Genomic DNA, 18,403 nt, shown 5'->3' on the forward strand with positions numbered 1-18,403 from the left:
AATAGAATCCCGATTAATTTTTAAATTGATTTGATTTAATACTAATTCGATAGTTTCATCGCCATATCGGGGTGAATATCACCGATTCGTGTTAAATACGGTATTTTTTTAAAGAAAAAAATCGTATTTCAAAAATTTTCATTTCTTCAAAATTCTCGTATTTCTCAAATTTTTGAGTTTCAAAAAAATAGTGTTTTCAAAAAAAAATTCTCGTGTTTTAAAAATATTTTTGTGTTCGCAAAAATAAAAATTGTTTCAAAAATGTTCGTGTTTTAAAAAAAATTCATATTTTGATCTGGTCGCGATTAACTATTAAATTGAACTTGTGTTTTTGAAAATTAAGACAACACACGTTTAACAAGATACCAATTTTGGGCGTCGCGAGGGTGTTAATACCTTCCTCGCGCGTAACTGACTCCCGAACTCGAATTTTCTCTGGATTTTTACGTGGACCTAAAATTACCTCTTTTTTAGAAAAGTTTAAAAATAAATTTTTCTTCTAAAAAGAGAATTTATTAGGTGTCCGATCACACCTAGAAAAAAAAGATCGGTGGTGACTCCTTTTTTCAAATAAAATCGAGATTCGGTTTTCAAGTTTTCAATAATTACTTCGATTAGCGCCCATCGCCAAATTTTTAGGTCGCTACAACACTAATTTAACCAAAATCTTAAAAATAGTATTGATGCAAATATAAATATAATATAAATTTGATAGGATTATTAAGGTAATTTTGGGTACTCAACCTCAAAAAATTACAAAAATGGTCACTTAATTATCGAAAGTTTTTATTTAAGTCACTAGACTATTAAATTTTTTTTTCTAAAGAAAGTCTAACTAGTGAGCTCCAAGCAACGATTTAACGATTAGTTTTATGGATCAGTACCCATCGACGAGTAGAAGAACATACCTTAGATTTAAGTCGATTTGATGATCAATGTTAGAGAATGGAAAAGAAAATTGTTTGGTTTTTAGTTCCCAGATCCGTGACATTCAAATTTGTTTCATGAAAAAAAGGCTAAACTATAGAAGAGAAGGTAATGAAAGCTTTCGATTGATGTAAGCGGTGTGAACAAAAAATGCTATACAACAACGTTTTTAACAGTCCAATGATTTAAAAACTTTTGAATAGTTCGGTGACTATTTTATAACTTTTTGAAATTAAGTGACCAAAATATAAATTTACTAATAATTTAGTGATGATGTGATAAAGAAATGAGTACATTTCAATTTCAATTTAATTTTTTATTTTGAAAATAATAAAATATCAATAACCTTCCAAATATATACATTTTATTTTACAGTTTGTAATGGCCTTATTATCATCTTCCTCCTATTTCTCTCTCTATTAGCTTCAACATTTCTGAAACCTGTTGAAAAAATAAAGTAAAAAAGATAAAACAAAAAAGTAAAAAAAATGAAAATTGCAATTAAATAAAGTAAAATGTCCAATCCCTCTCAAATATCAATTCAACCTAGAATTAAAGAATTTCACCAATTTAATCTTTCAACCCCATTTTTTAACCTTTGATTAAAATTTGAAATCAATCGAGCAGGTCAAAGACAAATTGTTGTAAACAGAGATGTTCATGAATCAAGTCAAATTAAATTTAACTATTCTTTATCTAATATTTTGTTCCAACTCTCTTAAATATTTAGTGGGAACTCATATTCAGAAGAATAATTTAATTCTTGAATAGGCAGTAAAAAGACAAATAATATTTTTTCCTTTTCAATTATTTTAAAAGTCCTTGAAGAGTCACATCCATATACTTATATCTTGATACTTATCTAATACGAGTGTTGAATATGCATACTCTTAGAAAAATGAAAAGTCAAAACATCACAGTTCCGTTTTAAAAATATACATATTGAATACGAGTTTTTGAACCTGTGTTACTTAAGTGATTTACAAAAACATTAACTACTACTCCAAACATATGTCGATGCCTAAATCTCATTTTATTTTATTAAAGTCGATAAATTTTTTCATCAAAAAATTTAAAAAGATGTGAACATAACCTTATCTAAATCATTATCATCATTATTGTTATTATTATTTCTCGGCCAACATCATATCTCATCAAGTTAAAATATGCATCAAATCTTTAAACTCTTCGTACATTTGATAAAAAAGTTTTAATGATATTAATAATTAAATTTAAATTTTAAATTTTAAAAAATAAAAATTAAGAGAATAAATTTTAAATATACGAAAAAAAAAAACTTGGATGTATTTTAATTAACCTTTTCATCATCAACATCTGGTCCACCTTATAAGGCCAAGGCGGAAAGGTCAGGGAGAGGAGGTGATTAAGTCCACAGTCGCTCTCATCAGTGACAAAGTCATGTCTTTTTGGATTGTTTCTATGATTTCCTCTCCATTATAGCAAACAATAAAAAACCCATTATTTTAATTGGAAATCACAAACTATTTTTCTATTGAAGCATTTTTAAAATATATATAAGGTTAGATTTATGGGTGGGGTTATCCGTTTGAAATTTAAGAAGATTTGGGTAAAAAAATTAAATCTGTTTAAAATATAGGTCGGACTCGGCCTTGAATATTCAAGGTCTGAGCTTAAGCCCAAGTCTGGTCCAACTCTTTTTTTAAGTTTATAATACTTTATGTTATGTTATGTATAACACATTAAAAAATAAACCTATACTAAATATGTACTACTACTCTAATGTAAATATTAAAATAATGTTAAAATAATTATATAAAAAATTTTAATAAATAAAAATATTAAATTAAATAATATAAAAATGTAAAAAATAATATGGGGCAAGCTTTTAGGCCCATATTTCGGGTCGAGCTAGGGTTGGGCAAGTATAAAGTATATTAATATTATGCTTAGGCCGAACCTGAACCTCGCCTGACCAAACCCATGAGTACCTCTAATTGCATATGAAAAATATAAAAAAAAAATTATGCCACTTGGTTATTAGTAAAAAATTGTCACTACGCATGGTGATAAATTGTATATCTTGGTTATAATTATTCAAGTAATATGTAATGAATAAATGTGTTCATCCTTAATAGATGTCACTATCCAAATAGGCATCTCTTGAATTGTTACGTCTCTAAAAGTCATGAAAACTCCTATAAATAGGAGTAGAATTTTGTTTGCATTGTACTCACAAAAAAAAAATCTTTACAAAAAGAATTTCTCTTATTATTCATCTTTTAATATTTAAAGATTATTCTATAAAAAATTGCTTCCAAGTTTTTTTTTTAAATTTGATACTCTTGCTGCTATGTGATGCTCCACTTAATGTTCAATGCTCAATAGATTATTTTCATTAGTACAAAATGTCGACAGACGTTGGGCTTCATTATATCTTCAATGTTCATTTGTTTGTAACTTTTTTTGCATACTAAAATATAAGTGAGGTGAATAGAATCTTAAACAAAGTGACATGATTACAGTATTAAAACCTTCGTTAATTTCTTATAAGTTTATTTGTATCTTTATGCACCAACATCAAGAAAAAAAATTAATTCCATTATAAAATCAATCAAATTAATTTAATTACAAAAATTGAAATCGATTAAATTCGAGTGGTCAGATGAATTTAACTTGTTTTGTTTTAAATTGTGTTTTCATATTGGAATTATATATTACTATAAAATAATTATTTAGTACACTAGTTGTGAAAATTTTGAACTCCACAAATAGGTTGAGATTCCACCATGTATCCTTAAATTGTATTTAAAAAAAAGAAAAAAAAAGGAAATGTGTACTTGTGGAGTTAAAAAATTACAACACGTGTACAAAATATTTCCAATTATATAATATAAATGCGATATAATAATTTTATTATATGCCTATTTTATTTATATTATATAAAATATATAATAAAATAATTAATTAGTTCACTAATAAGTGTTAGGTATAATGGTAAGGCATATTATATTTTTAAGGGGAGACAGGTTCAAACTTTGGAGACGATATTGTTGGGAGGAGCAGCCACAAACCCCGACCATGAATAGTAAAACAGACATGAAGAATACCAAAATAAATTAACTAATTTAATCTATTATGCTAGTGATTTAAGATAAATTGATTTCAATTTTTTATATTATTCCAATATAATATCAAACTCACATAGTTACATGCACACAGGCTAATTTAACATTACTTTTGAAAAGTGACGTGGAAAAATACTTTTCAGAAGTACTTTGGAAAAGTTTGATTTAAGATTTAAGTTAATATTATGATATGTTAGTATGAATATAAATTTTAAATATTTTTAAGCAATTTATAAAATTTAATTAGAATATATAAATTATATTTTAAATATTTAAATATAATAATTAAATATTAACACATTAGTATTATTTTAAAAAACAATATTACGAAATAACATGTTTTTTCCTTCTTTGCAACGAAAAAAAAGAGGGAAAGGGATGACGGGTGAAAAAATAATTAAGTAATTAAAAGTGCTTTGGGGAGAATAAAAGCTACAAATTTTATCCATTTGACCAAAAATACTTTTAAAAAGTCAAAAATTTCAACCTAAAGTTATTTGTTTAACACAACTTTTCTTCCAAAAATGCTTTTTCAGAGCATTGTTAAACGCAACCTAAAATAATTGACCAGTTTAATGAATCTTTTAACAATGGTAATTAAATTATATTTTTGAATAATTAAAATAAAAATTACCCTTATTTAAAATAACTAACGAGGTAGTTAAACTAGGAGAGAAGGCAAAAATTTCTTTTAGGGGTGCAAATTAAATTTTAAATTTTACGATAGTAAAAATACAATTTTACTATTTGAATAGTATATATTTTTATAGTTTTTAAAGGATTAAATTATTTTTTATTATTTTTATGGAGAGTCAAGTACAATTTTTCTTTTTTTCAATATAAAATTTTAAAAAATATAAAAACCTAAATAAAAAATTTTCCGGTACGGGCCGAAGCCCCCCGGCTTCCCCTGAGTTAAACTATTGTTATTGTTTGGCGATTCTTGTAAAGCTAAAGCGAAAGGTGATGGGAAAGAGGCGTTTTGGAAGTTTTTATGGTTTCCTCTTCATTATGGCAAGCAACTCAATTCTATAAATAGCCTATTATTTTGTATCTAAACATTTAAATTAAAAAAATATCCAAGAAGAATACAATCTCTATTTGAATATATAGAGAGAATTTTTGAAGCAGTTTGAGTTGCAGAAAGCTTGAAAAATGAGCACAAAAATGGCGCCGCCGTCGCCGGGGGGTGATACTAAAGCACGTTCATTGGAAGAGACACCAACATGGGCTGTTGCAGTGGTGTGTTTTTGTATTCTTGTTGCTTCAATCCTCATTGAACATGCCATTCACATGCTAGGCAAGGTATATATATATTTTTTACTTCTTTTACTTTTATAATTAAATTTTGGGTTTTCATTTAGTGATATTTTAAACTTATTAAGAGGATTAAAATTGAACCAATTTGTAAGTTTAGCCATCCTTGAAAATTTTAGTATTTTAAACCTTACCTTTTATCTCATATTATGTTGTTTATGGATAGAGTTATTCGGTTTGGCTTGAAGGCCTATTTGAAAAGTGAAAATAATTGCATAAAAATATAAGCTTGAAATATGAGATTAGACAAAAAAAATAATGTCTGTTTTGAAAGCAGATTGGGTCTCAGACAAGGTTTTTTTGGCCCGACACGAATTTGCAATAAAAAAATCATGTTATTTTGCTATTGTTTTTCCATTATTTTGCTACCACTCCATTATTATATTACTACTATTTTGTTGTTACTGTTTGATATTATATAACTCTTGTTTTATTATTAATTTTGTTACTATTTTAGAAACATTTGCTTGTTAAGTTGTACATTTTTTAGTGTTATTTAAGTATACATATTTTTAAAATTTATTTTTAATCATTTTAATATTTTTAGTGTATTTGATGCATTATATATAGTTTTTATTTTTATATAAAAAAATATGAAATAATCAATACGGATGGGTTAGGCTTGGGCTTGGGCAAAAAATTAAATCTAATTTTTAGACTAGACTCAAGCTAATTAATCAGACCTAAAATTTTATTAAGGCCCGACTCGGTCCATCTTATTGTATACATTTTTTAAGTGTAATTATATGAATTGATAAAAATAACTTATTTGATTTATTAATGTAATCCTTATTAATTTTATTCCATGATATTTTTATGGGAAAAATTAAGTCTTTTCAAATATATATTTTGTTGGAGATTATTGTTTTGCATATACTTTTTACACAGTGGCTGAAGAAAAAGCATAAGCCAACTCTTTATGAAGCACTCGAGAAGGTTAAAACAGGTAGTTAATTAATATTTTTGTTTTTAAATATTTATATTTGATAATTAAAATTAAAAATAAAATGAGCACTGTTGTATTTGTGTATTGCAGAGCTGATGCTGATGGGATTTATATCATTCCTACTAACAGTACTTAAAGACAGTATAGCTGCCATTTGTATATCAGAAACAGTAGCGGACACGTGGCATCCTTGTGATAAGAATTCTAATGCTAAATACCGTCCTAAAGAAACTGATAAATGTCGAGAAAAGGCATGCCATTTATTATTTATTTTTTTATACTATGCATATTTATTTTACGATTTATATTTGAGGTTTGTAATTGTTCCTTCCAACAATATTATTTTCAGGATTCGAACTTATCTTTTCATTTAAGAATGCAATGTGCCTTACCATATTTATTTAATATAAATACAAGTATTACTTTTTAGATATATTTCAAAATTTATAAATATTTATAATTAATTTTGAATTAAATTAAATTTGAAATTTCAGGGAAAAGTAGCATTTGTGTCGTCATATGGAATCCACCAGCTTCATATATTCATCTTTGTGTTGGCAATCTTTCATATTCTGTATTGTATTATCACCTATGTTTTGGGAAGTTATAAGGTATTATTTTTAACTATTTCATATAAAATTACTTAACATTATCTTTATCTTATCTATGGATTTTTAAATATATTTTTTGGACCGCAGATGAAGACATGGAAAACTTGGGAAAATGAAGCCAAGACTTTTAAATATCAATATAACAATGGTATTTTATGATGAAATTTTCCTCTCTTTTTTTATAATTTAACTTGTTATTTCATAAAATTTGAAAGGACTATATAATCAATTTACCATTTTGGAGGTCCAATGCCGCTGCCTCCAGAGTCCAGACTTATATATATACTTAGAAAAGTGTTTTTATTATTATTTTAAAATTAAAATTGAATAAAAAATAATTTTATTAATAAATAATGAGTATTTTTTTCTTGCTTATGATAATGTAGATCCTGAGAGGTTCAGATTTGTAAGGGACACTTCATTTGGACGTAGACATTTGAACTTTTGGAGTACCTCCACTTTATCTGTTTGGATTGTAAGTAAAATTAAATTTTAAATTATTTAATTAAAAATATTTGAATCTTTTAATAATTAATATTTGAGTTGGAATTTTATTCTTTATTTGCTATCAGGTGTGTTTCTTTAGACAATTCTCTTGTTCAGTTAGAAAGGTTGATTACTTGACATTAAGACGTGGATTTATCATGGTAAGCTAAAAGTTCAGGATTTTGGATTTTAATTTACAATTTGGGATTAATTTTTGTTGTTGTTACATAACCAAAATATCAACTATAAATGTCATTGGTGATAAAGGTTAATATTTGCGTATTACAATTAGATTTGTTAATGGGTCGGGTTATTTGTTAGGTATGAAGATCTGTTCAAAATTTGGAAGGGTTTGGACAAAAGTATTAAGTCCAAAAATATAATATGAATAAACCTGAAATGGGCTTAGTTAGTCTTTTGCAAATATGAATGAATTTAGACAAGTATAAAGTACTTAATCCTGACTCAACCTGACCAACAAGAACCTATAATTACAATTGTTTAGCTAAGAAAACCACAAAATTTATGAGTTCCTGTCTGCTATGTATTTAGGCACATTTGCCGCCTGAAAGGGAAACACAATTCGATTTTCAGAATTACATCGAGAAATCATTAGAAGAAGATTTTAAAGTTGTAGTTGGAATCAGGTTAGTCTACTTTCTAATTTAAATTCGAGTACAAATACCAAATATAAATATACGTTGGGTTACATATATATAATGTTGTATGAAATTGCAGTCCACACATATGGTTCATTGCGGTCCTATTCCTGCTTGCGTATACACATGGTAAGGATTTTTATTTTTATTTTTTAATAATCTCATCATAAATTCCGATTATATCTGTCATTTTTGATATAATGTCTAAAATTATTCATAGTCCTTCCTCAACTCATAAATAGGAGGATAATATATTTCAGTACAGTCAAACTCACGTCCTTCTACATTAACAATCGGTCGAGTTATACTTCAATGTGCAGGATTTTCATCTTTTACTATTGTGGTTAATGTTAACAAACAATTTTCCCCTTATGGACAGGGTGGAGATCTTATGTTTGGCTTCCTTTTATCCCCTTAATTGTAAGTACAATACATTTTTCATATATTATGTAATTGCTTTTATGGATTCATATATTGATGGATATCCTTTTTGCTCTTTACATAATAAATTAATTAAGATGACATTTGCTTATTTCAGATAATTCTAATGGTTGGAACCAAGCTGCAAGTCATCATAACAAAAATGGGATTAAGGATTCAAGACAGAGGAGAAGTGGTGAAGGGTGCACCAGTGGTTGAACCAGGCGATGAACACTTCTGGTTCGATAGTCCTGGCTTCCTTCTTTCTCTCATTCACATCATTCTTTTTACGGTAATGAATTTTACTTCAAACTTAATCCATATAATATGAATTTATGTATATATTAAAATTTTATGTAATATAAATATAAATTTAATTAAATTCTAACTTTTGCGGGCAGTTATGAATTTATCTAAATATGATTTCATTGTGTAGAATGCATTTCAACTGGCCTTTTTCGCGTGGAGCACGGTAAGCAAAACCTAAACCCCGTGTTTGTTTCCCCAGACAATGTTCGATTAGCTTACCCAACAATTCTTTTCCCTTCTTTCTCAATCCTTTTTAGTATGAATTTTCCATAAATTCTTGCTACCATGAGAAAATTGAAGACATCATCATCAGAATCTCTATGGGGTGAGTTTTTTTTTTAATAAAAAATTACGGATAAAAATTATCTTTTTGGCTAAGATCATAAAATAAATATTAATGATTTGAAAAACAAAATACTGATAATATATATATTGTAATTTTCAGGGTCATTATACAAGTTCTCTGCAGCTACGTCACTCTTCCACTCTATGCTTTAGTGAATCTGGTAAGAAATTAGACCGGTCGAATTTTGGAGAAATTATTTTACGGGCTCTTTCCATTACATCAGCCATGACTCTTTTTTAATTATTTAATAACATTTCAGTAAATTTTTCATGTCATTGATATATAATTTTGGTATTTTTTTTACTTTGCACCCTAAACTCAAAATCGTAAATCTCGAAACTTCAACTCGAACTTTAAACCTTTTGGGTTCATGATTTAAGATTTGAGTTTTAGGATTCAAGATTTAGGATTCAGGATTCAAAGCAAAAAAAAATTACAAAAATTACGTATGAATGACATGAAAAGAATTGCTGAAATATCATTAAATAATTAGAAAAATACCATAGATGAAGTGGTGAGAAAGTGACAAAATAATTTCTCCAAATTTTAGATGAAATTTTAATAAATTTAATTTGAGATAGTCCTAATTACTGTTTAATAATAATCTTTAAATCTAATTATAAGGATTTATAAAAATGAGTAGTTATTATACCTAACACATAAACACGTCAATTATTTTTACAAAGTTAAAAAATAAATGTTTTAAACTTAAATAGGTTGAGTCGGTCAGACCAAGCACGTCTATCCAACTAAATCGAGTTAATTTATCAGTCAAAATAAATAATCCGATCCAAACTTTTTTCGAAGGAAAAATATATATATTAATTTATAATTTTTTTAAATTTTGTGTACAGTTGAGAACAAACATGAAATCAACTATCTTCGATCGAAGAATCGCAGATTCGCTTAAAACTTGGCATCACACAGCAAAGGAAAATACTAAACACGACAAGCTTTCGAAGAATACAACACCATTTTCAAGCAAGCCCGCAACTCCAAGCCATGGGATGTCTCCTGTCCATCCTCTACATGGCTATCCTCGAAAAAGTGAGGAAAGCGGTCATACGTCTCTGACGCATTCGAACTTTGAGAACGACCGACGGGATCCGGTAGATATGTTCACCAACTCTTCGAGTCACCGTGATATCGATGTTCCTGATGTTAGTCGTGGTGAACTGCAATCGGAAAGGAGGGAAGTCGCGGACATGACAGTTCAAGAATTTAGAGCTTTGGAAATGGCATCAACGTCACCTCATATGCCTCAAACACAACACGAAATCGATCCATAAGCATACAGGTCCAGGGATTTAAATAGCGGTCCGTTACCAAAATAGCGGCCGTTATATAGCGGTAGCGGCACTGTCCGGAACCGCTACCGCGAAAACCGCTATTATATTTTAAAATAAGTTGTGTGAATTTTTTTTAAAATTCACGACCGCGATACCCGCAATGACCGCAATAGCATCCGTTATGTCCGCAATCGCGATAAACGCAACGCGACCGAAAACACGGCCGCGACCGCAATTTAAATCCCTGTACGGGTCCCTCTTATCTAGATAATTAATAGATTTATATGATAAAAAAATTACATCTATAATGTTTTTTTATATTAGTTCGTCGAATTTATCTTACGAAAAGATGATCTAAACCAAGGATTTAAATTGAGTTAAACAATTTTGAATATCTATGACGAAGAGATTTTTGGGTTAAATTGGGTTAAAAGGTTTTTGGTCAAATTATAAATGAGTTAGTACCCGATTGACCGGTGACACTAATTTAACCAAAATCTTAAAAATAGTATTAATGTAAATATAAATATAAATATAAATTTGATAGGATTATTAAGGTTTGGCTACTCAACCTCAAAAAATTACAAAATGGGATCACTTAATTATCGAAATTTTTTATTTAAGTCACTAGACTATTAAAGTTTTTTTTTCTAAAGAAAGTCTAACTAGTGAGCTCCAAGCAACGATTTAACGATTAGTTTTGTGGATCAGTACCCATTGACGAGTAGAAGAACATACCTTAGATTTAAGTCGACTTGATGATCAATGTCAGAGAATGGATAAGAAAATTGTTTGGTTTTTAGTTCACAGATCCGTGACATTCAAAATTGTTTCATAAAAAAAAGGCTAAACTATAGAAGAGAAGGTAATGAAAGCTTTCGATTGGTATTGGTGTAAGCGGTGTGAACAAAAAATGCTATACAACAACAATTTTAACAGTCCAATGATTTAAAAACTTTTGAATAGTTCGGTGACCATTTTATAACTTTTTGAAGTTAAGTGACCAAAATATAAATTTACTAATAATTTAGTGATGATGTGATAAAGAAATGAGTACATTTCAATTTCAATTTAATTTTTTATTTTGAAAATAATAAAATATCAATAACCTTCCAAATACATACATTTTATTTTACAGTTTGTAATGGCCTTATTATCATCTTCCTCCTATTTCTCTCTCTATTAGCTTTAACATTTCTGAAACCTGTTGAAAAAATAAAGTAAAAAAGATAAAACAAAAAAGTAAAAAAAAAATTGAAAAATGAAATTAAATAATAAAAAATTAACCTCAAAATAGTGGTGCAAAACTGGAGAATGTTGATGTAGTTTTGCATATATCTTCTTAAGTAGTTCTGTAAGTTGCTCCACTTGATCTCCAAGAAGGTCCACCTATTTCTCAAACATCAAATAAATAAATAAAAATCCTTATTAGAAAAGGTTTTAGGGTATTAATGTGTGTTTTCAATCGAAGTAGATTTCATCGATTTAACTTTCGGTCTAGTTTCTTAATCAATGATTGAAATTTGAAACGAATCAAGATAATTATGAACAAATTGTTCTAAGGTAAGGTATCCATAAACTGGACCAAATTAGGTTCCATCAATTTTCGGTTTAGTAATTTGTTCAAACCCTTTGAAATATAACACGGGCACTCGAATTCTAAAAAATAACTCGATTCTTGAACAGATAATAAGGAAGAAGAAGAAGAAGTTAAAAGCACCTCAGCTTCAGCCATTTGTAGATTCTCACATCTCCTAATGAAAGCTTTCCTGTAAAGTGATTCCTTTTGGATGAGTGAGGCAATGAGCTCAGCCACTAAATTTACCTCACCCTCCATTTCTTCTATCCTGCAAAATCCGAACACATCCATGTTATTGGGATTTGAATGTGACATTTTAATATATGTATGAGTTTAATTCGTGTATGTTTAATTTTTCTTTTTTCTAAAATTATGTAAACTCCGACTTAAATTCGGATAACATAGTATATTAATTCTAATCTATTTTGGATCTAAGTTCGTATATGGAAAAAGTTAAAAAAATTATTATATTAGTCTCATACTTAAATTATATCAATAAACAAAATCATGAAAGATAATGATCTCAAACTCTTCATTTTGTCGTAAAGTATCTATACTCGTATCTAATCAGATGCATTTTCATATGATATGATCCTCAAAGGACCTTCCAAATACATAAAAAAAAATAAAAATTGAACATATCATAAAAGATATATATCCGTATCTGATACTTATCGGACTCCAAACAACATACTATCTCAGTATGCAGTGATCAATTAATTATACTCTATACTCAAGTGATAATAATCAAAGATCAGGAAGATTTTTGGTCTAAAAGATAGGACACAGCAAATAATTGCAGTTCATAGACAAATTTAAGTACCTCAAAGAATACCTTCCTAATTCCATACATGATTCGAACTCGAAACTCTTCAACATTTGCGCTATATCCTGGAAGGAGGTTTCAAGATATTCATCAATGGAGGGATCCCTGCAATTTCTGGTGGTAATAATTGGATCTAAATTATTTATTGTTATGCCTAACTGGGACCCTAACTCATTCAACGATGCCTTGCCATAATCCAATTGTAGTAAAGCTTTCTCAAGCTTGATATCTGCTGAATTAGTACTGTTTCCATCATAGGTTAAAAACCTGGGACAATGCTCGTGTTGGTCGAAATTGAATCTGGACATGATGTGTTGAAGGCGGATAATCTGTTGCTTTGTTTCGGAACAGGCGGTTAGGAGTAGAGATTCTTCGTCTTCGAAAAACTTGACTAGTTTATCTAATGTATGTCTCAAATTGTTGGTAGAGATCGAGTTGTTTGGATTTTGGTCTCGATTTGTCCGGTCCTCGGTTTCCTTTACAATGCAACCTTGTTTCACTGCCTCAACAATGACCAATTGAAAAACATCTTCCCTTATGAGGCTCTCAAGGCTAAATGCATATATTTTCATATGCAATTCCTTGATTATATCAGCTAGGAAAACCTTCAGAACGTCGTCCTTGATCAACATTGCCACGGTTTCGAAGAAGTTATCATTGGCTTTGATCTCTCGTAGTTTGATTAATGAGGAACTGGAAGTGTTTATAATGTCTCTAAAGATCTCACCAAACACAAGCAAGCAAATTTCCTCACTTAAACAACTTACAGACTCGAAAGTTTCTAAATTTTCATTCCATTCTCCATGTATTTCCCGTAGGAGGAACGTGTAAATGTCGTGCCAAAGTTCCCTAAAGAAGTAATCAGGGTGAATTAATTCCTCTAGGTTCATGTTTTCGGAATAGAGTAACGGCACCGTACCCTCCGAATGATCTAATCCGCTATTTGCTTGGTGACTTTCAGGCGACGTTGCCTTGGGGAACAAGGTATCGTATTTCACACTCTCTATTTCCTTGTTCCACTCGATTTTCATTTCCTCGATAAAGTTTTCGTACATACCTTCTTTGATTAGGCAATGCATGTGATGATTAAGCATCTCAACATGAAATTCATCCACCAAACTTTTGAAAAGAGTTAATTGAATGTCTTCCATTAGCCTGGTTTGAAGATTTGAATCCTCCATTTCTTGTTTCACAAGCTTTATTTCGCTCCATGGAGCTTCATTTCTTGTTTCAGGAACTGAGCTTTTGTTCACTTGTTCCCATATTTCTTCCATACTGTGAGCACCGCATTTCTTGATATCGGTTCGGTCATCCATAAACGGCCTTGTCTTGAGAGGCTTTTGCAGTTCACAATCATACTTATTGTCATAAAAAACATCATCTATTTCAGGACTCGAGTTGATTAAACTCTCCAATCTCACCATAAGTTCTTGAATCCGTTGTTTCGGATTGACGGAATCCTTTTCTTTCCATGTTGGTGGACTTGATTTTTCTCCAAGAAGTTCCCGTGTCAACAAATCGAGCTCCTCACTCTTTCCCCGGATTATAGACTCATGATTCTTTATCATCTTTACAACATGGCTTCCATGATCATTTCCCGAATCCTCTTCTCCGTGTTGCTTGATTATACCCAATTTCCCGAGATCTTGACCCTCTGAAAAACGTCTTCCTTTCAGAATTTCCTTCGGTTTCTTGACTTGAGCCTCATCCGGATTACTAACAAACAGAAGCTCGTGGATAAGGACATTAATCTCTCGAATCACCTCCGATAAATGTTTTCGCAAGCCTAACGAGGCCTGCAACTCTTGTTTCTTCACTTCGTCTTCGAAATTCTCTCGGAAACCTTTCAACAGATCTTTAATCACAACTGCAGATATAGATCTCTCAATGTTCCACATCCATTGATGCTCAATCGGCCCGAGTTCGGATAAAAAAATTGCATTCTGCATCTTACAAAAGGCAAGATCTAAAGTCCCCTTCAAAATCCCGATATCCGACCCCATCTGCTCTATTTTCTTATTGTCGATCCCCTGATTTCTTTCTTCATCTTGAATCTGATAATTCGGCTCGAGCTGTTGTTGAATGTTCCATACCTGCTGATCAACCGAATGCTTCAACTCGCAAAATTCGCCTTCTCGATCCCCGGCTTCGATGCTTGCTTGACTCCCTAGAAACAACTCATCAATGCCCTCATTTTTCCTATGTTCTTCAAGATCAGCATACAATGAATCCCTTTTCTTTTCACTCCTCTCCAATGCCTTTTTAAGCTTCAATTCACTCCCTAATCTCTCCGATAACTCTTTATCCTTATCAGAAATTGCCGATTCTACTTCCTTAAGTCGACCTTGAAGCCGATCCTTGATCTCTGTCAAGTCGTCAAGCAGTAATTCCTGGCTAGTTTCTAGATCGTAATTACCTCTTTCTTGTTGAACGAATTTCAAACAACCTTCTAATTGAATCACGGCGAGTTGGTAGAATTTCGATATCTCATTCAAACGTTCGATTACACCGGTTTTTGATTTAACTTTCCGGTATGCTTTGTCCATTGATTTGTGAAGAAGCTGCATCATTGTTGACTCGGTTATGGAAACTTTGATATTACTATTTGCACTATCCACTTCGATCAGATTCAAAATATGCTCCATTTGAGTATACAAAATTTTCCTGGAAAATTCAAGTATTCGTTTACTCGGGAAAATCTAACAGAACTCAGTAGAATAAGAAGTTAATTACGGGATTTGTTAGATACATGCAAAAGATTTTTTTGAAAGGAATTATATTTCATTTTTATACTTCAATTATTAAAAAATATTTAAATGTTAGTTCTAAATTTTAGTTATTCAGATAATCCTTTTCCATAGGAAGGGGATTATATAAGATTTGATTCATCAATTTTATCATCTAATATAATAATAATAATTACTTAAAATTAAACCTCATGTGATGGCTCGATGGTCAATAGTGTTCACCGCCCCAGGTGTACCTTGGATTCAAGTCGTAATAGTTGTTTTTGTGGTTCGAGCTTTGCTATGTTATAATTCACTAAAAAAATCATTAAAAATCCCAAAAATTATAATTTATTTTAAAAAATTACAATTTATTTTTTTTAAAAAATTAAAAAATTGTTTGTTTGGAATTTTATAGAAAATTTTAGAATTTTATAAAAATTTATGAGTTTTAGATTGGTATGGTTGTTTTTTTATTAAGGTGAACTATATATATAGTCACCCAACTATAAAAAATTTCATTTCAGGCACTTAAATTAAAAATTTTACAATTTAAGCATCCACATTACAAAATTCAATCATTTTGGTCACTCCAGTTAAAATCATAAACGGCGAACTGATGTAGTAGTTAAAAAATTGGTATAATAACAAATTTAGCCATCAACTTTTACATATTATATCAATTTAGTCATAATTTTAAAAATTTAACCCTCAAAACTTATAAATTGTCTCAATTTGATCCTAATTCTAAAAAATTTAAAGAAATATATAAAAATACATAAATATTTTAAAAAATATATAATAATAAAATTTTAAAAATATTATAATAATAAAATTTAAAATGTCAATATTAAAAAAATTAGAATTCTTAGCAATGGAATAAACAAGTAAAAATTGAAAATTTTTGTGTATTATTTTAGATTCTACCGCTTTTTCACTTTAATACTTGATTTTTTTTTACTTCAATCAATACTTAAAAAAGATATTTTTTGGATGACCAAAGTGAAAGTGACCTAAAACTTGGGTGACCAAAATGAAAGTATAAAAATGATATTGCATGTATAGTTAACTTTTGTTAGAGATTTAATGCTTGGGTGACTAAAATGAAATCGCCCTAAAAGTTGGGTGACCAAATTGCAAGGATTTCATTTTGTGTGACCAAAATGAAAGCTCTCTAAAAGTTGGATGACCAACTAGGTGTTTTACCCTTTAAAAAAAGAGATAAATTAGAAAAAAGATCATACGACATCGTTTATACTTTCCAGGGTAATATCGGTTTCAACCGGATTCCCAAATAAATTCCCTCCCGCGTTTCGATTGTCTCACTTTTTCCGAGGTGAGCGAATTCGCGAATTAGGGTTTTTCTCTGAAATATTAAAAGAAAAAAAAATCGAAGATGATCGAGGTGGTATTGAACGACCGGCTAGGGAAGAAGGTGCGCGTGAAGTGCAACGATGACGACACGATCGGAGACCTTAAGAAGCTAGTCGCGGCCCAAACCGGAACTCGGGCCGACAAGATCCGTATCCAGAAGTGGTATACGGTTTACAAGGATCATATTACTCTCAAAGATTACGAGATCCACGACGGTATGGGCCTTGAGCTTTACTACAATTAAATTTTTTTTATGTAAGCTGGGTGGTCTTTGTTTGAACAAGCTTTAAATTTTATGTATGAATGTAATATAATCGTGGATGATGGTATTTACTCTTTTTTTTTTTAAATATTAATGGAGGAAAATAAGTTCTTGGATTCGTTTGGCTCTTTTTAATAGTGTTAAATTCATGAATTCTTATGTTTTAATATATATGTATGTGTATATAATACACACCCCTTTGGTTATGGATTATGGAAAATTGGGCACAATGTTTGAGGGGGAAAATTGAAATCGGTATTGTTGGCTAAGGTGGAAGCCTTGGGTATTTGAGTACTTGGGTTTGAATTTCATCATCCATTATGTTTTGTATTAGTTTGAATTTACCTTGTATATTTGTGTTTCTACTTGTGAGTGTTACTGTATTTGTAGTAGTAAAACTTTCATAAAGAAAATCTGAAATTCAAAAAGAAATTTGCATCAATTCCATTCATATGAAAGAGTATCTTAGAATATGATATGTAGAACGGAATTTTATTCTTTAATATTTAGAATTTGGTGCTTGTTCATGTATTCTCAGTTATTTCATCACTGGGAAAAAAATTCAAGAAGAAACTGTATGGAATGGTTACTTTTATTCAATTATATTATATATAACATAATTGTTAATGAAGTGTTGGCCTTGTTTACAAAAGCAAAAGCTTTGAGTCCATATGAAAATTATCTTCAGGAATTAGTTGAGTTAGTTTGAATCAAGTTATTTAGTTTAGTGATTATAATTATTGATTCTAATTGAAGCTGTGGGTATAGTTAGTGGGTTGTAACTTCAAAAATATAAACAGTTATGATATTGGAACATGTTTTTTCATTCTGTGTTATTTTTTATGTTTCTTTCATGTTATGTCTAAAATTATCGTAGTTAAGCCATTTGAGTTTAGCTCAATTGGTATGGGCATTGTTCCATATGTAGGAGGACATGAGTTTGAGTACACTGAAGTGCATTATTCTTCTATTTATGAGTTGGGGAGGGATTACTGGTAATTCTAAGCATTGTGTCAAAAAAAACAAATATAATCAGAATCTCTAATGAGATTGTTCAAAAAAAATTTATAAAGAGTATATTTTTGAGCTTGTTTCACGTAAACATGGACTTTCAAGGTTTGAAGACCAAACGTTATTATTCTATCTATTATTTTCAACAGGATACAATTAGTATTAAAAAAGAAAAGAAAAACTAAAATTCTATTTAAAAATTTGAGAG

The 18,403-nt window shown here is 29.7% G+C and overlaps 3 protein-coding genes across 5 annotated transcripts; 2 read left to right on the forward strand and 1 right to left on the reverse strand.

Annotated features, from left to right (window-relative positions):
• Positions 1-1,206: 1,206 nt before the first annotated feature.
• LOC107942505 (uncharacterized) lies at positions 1,207-15,572 on the reverse strand. Of its 3 annotated transcripts, none has more exons than XM_041096040.1 (4): positions 12,820-15,572; positions 12,138-12,264; positions 11,705-11,806; positions 1,207-1,368 (listed from the first exon to the last, which is right to left on the reverse strand). In XM_041096040.1, the coding sequence occupies exons 1-4, from the start codon at positions 15,465-15,467 to the stop codon at positions 1,321-1,323; spliced, it is 2,925 nt and encodes a 974-aa protein (XP_040951974.1). In that variant the 5' UTR covers positions 15,468-15,572; the 3' UTR covers positions 1,207-1,320. The 3 variants fall into 3 exon arrangements, with proteins under 3 accessions (XP_040951974.1, XP_040951975.1, XP_040951973.1); XM_041096041.1 differs by lacking the exon at positions 1,207-1,368 and adding an exon at positions 10,826-11,621 and having other exon boundaries at positions 12,832-15,572; XM_041096039.1 differs by lacking the exon at positions 1,207-1,368 and adding an exon at positions 10,826-11,621.
• LOC121218590 (MLO-like protein 12) lies at positions 5,097-10,722 on the forward strand. Its single transcript, XM_041096042.1, has 15 exons — positions 5,097-5,339; positions 6,240-6,297; positions 6,388-6,548; positions 6,792-6,908; positions 6,996-7,056; positions 7,295-7,383; positions 7,481-7,555; positions 7,947-8,041; positions 8,133-8,182; positions 8,433-8,473; positions 8,592-8,765; positions 8,910-8,945; positions 9,040-9,107; positions 9,228-9,288; positions 9,983-10,722. Exons 1-15 carry the CDS (start codon positions 5,190-5,192, stop codon positions 10,415-10,417), a joined length of 1,671 nt encoding a protein of 556 aa, XP_040951976.1. The 5' UTR covers positions 5,097-5,189; the 3' UTR covers positions 10,418-10,722.
• Positions 15,573-16,854: 1,282 nt separating the features above from the next.
• LOC107942501 (ubiquitin-like protein 5) lies at positions 16,855-17,300 on the forward strand. Its single transcript, XM_016876175.2, has one exon. It carries the CDS (start codon positions 16,945-16,947, stop codon positions 17,164-17,166), a length of 222 nt encoding a protein of 73 aa, XP_016731664.1. The 5' UTR covers positions 16,855-16,944; the 3' UTR covers positions 17,167-17,300.
• Positions 17,301-18,403: the final 1,103 nt, after the last annotated feature.

Source organism: Gossypium hirsutum, chromosome D06 (genome assembly GCF_007990345.1).
Source record: "Gossypium hirsutum isolate 1008001.06 chromosome D06, Gossypium_hirsutum_v2.1, whole genome shotgun sequence".
In the NCBI taxonomy this organism is placed as follows: Eukaryota; Viridiplantae; Streptophyta; class Magnoliopsida; order Malvales; family Malvaceae; genus Gossypium; species Gossypium hirsutum.

Coding starts and splice junctions, on each gene's coding strand:
- LOC121218590 (XM_041096042.1), top strand. CDS start 5,190: ATGAGCACAAAAATGGCGCCGCCGTCGCCGGGGGGTGATACTAAAGCA. Junction 5,340..6,239: donor CCATTCACATGCTAGGCAAG/GTATATATATAT, acceptor CTTTTTACACAG/TGGCTGAAGAAAAAGCATAA. Junction 8,183..8,432: donor CCTGCTTGCGTATACACATG/GTAAGGATTTTT, acceptor CCTTATGGACAG/GGTGGAGATCTTATGTTTGG.
- LOC107942505 (XM_041096040.1), bottom strand. CDS start 15,467: ATGGAGCATATTTTGAATCTGATCGAAGTGGATAGTGCAAATAGTAAT. Junction 12,265..12,819: donor TTAGGAAGGTATTCTTTGAG/GTACTTAAATTT, acceptor CGGATTTTGCAG/GATAGAAGAAATGGAGGGTG. Junction 1,369..11,704: donor TTTTGCACCACTATTTTGAG/GTTAATTTTTTA, acceptor TTTTTTCAACAG/GTTTCAGAAATGTTGAAGCT.
- LOC107942501 (XM_016876175.2), top strand. CDS start 16,945: ATGATCGAGGTGGTATTGAACGACCGGCTAGGGAAGAAGGTGCGCGTG.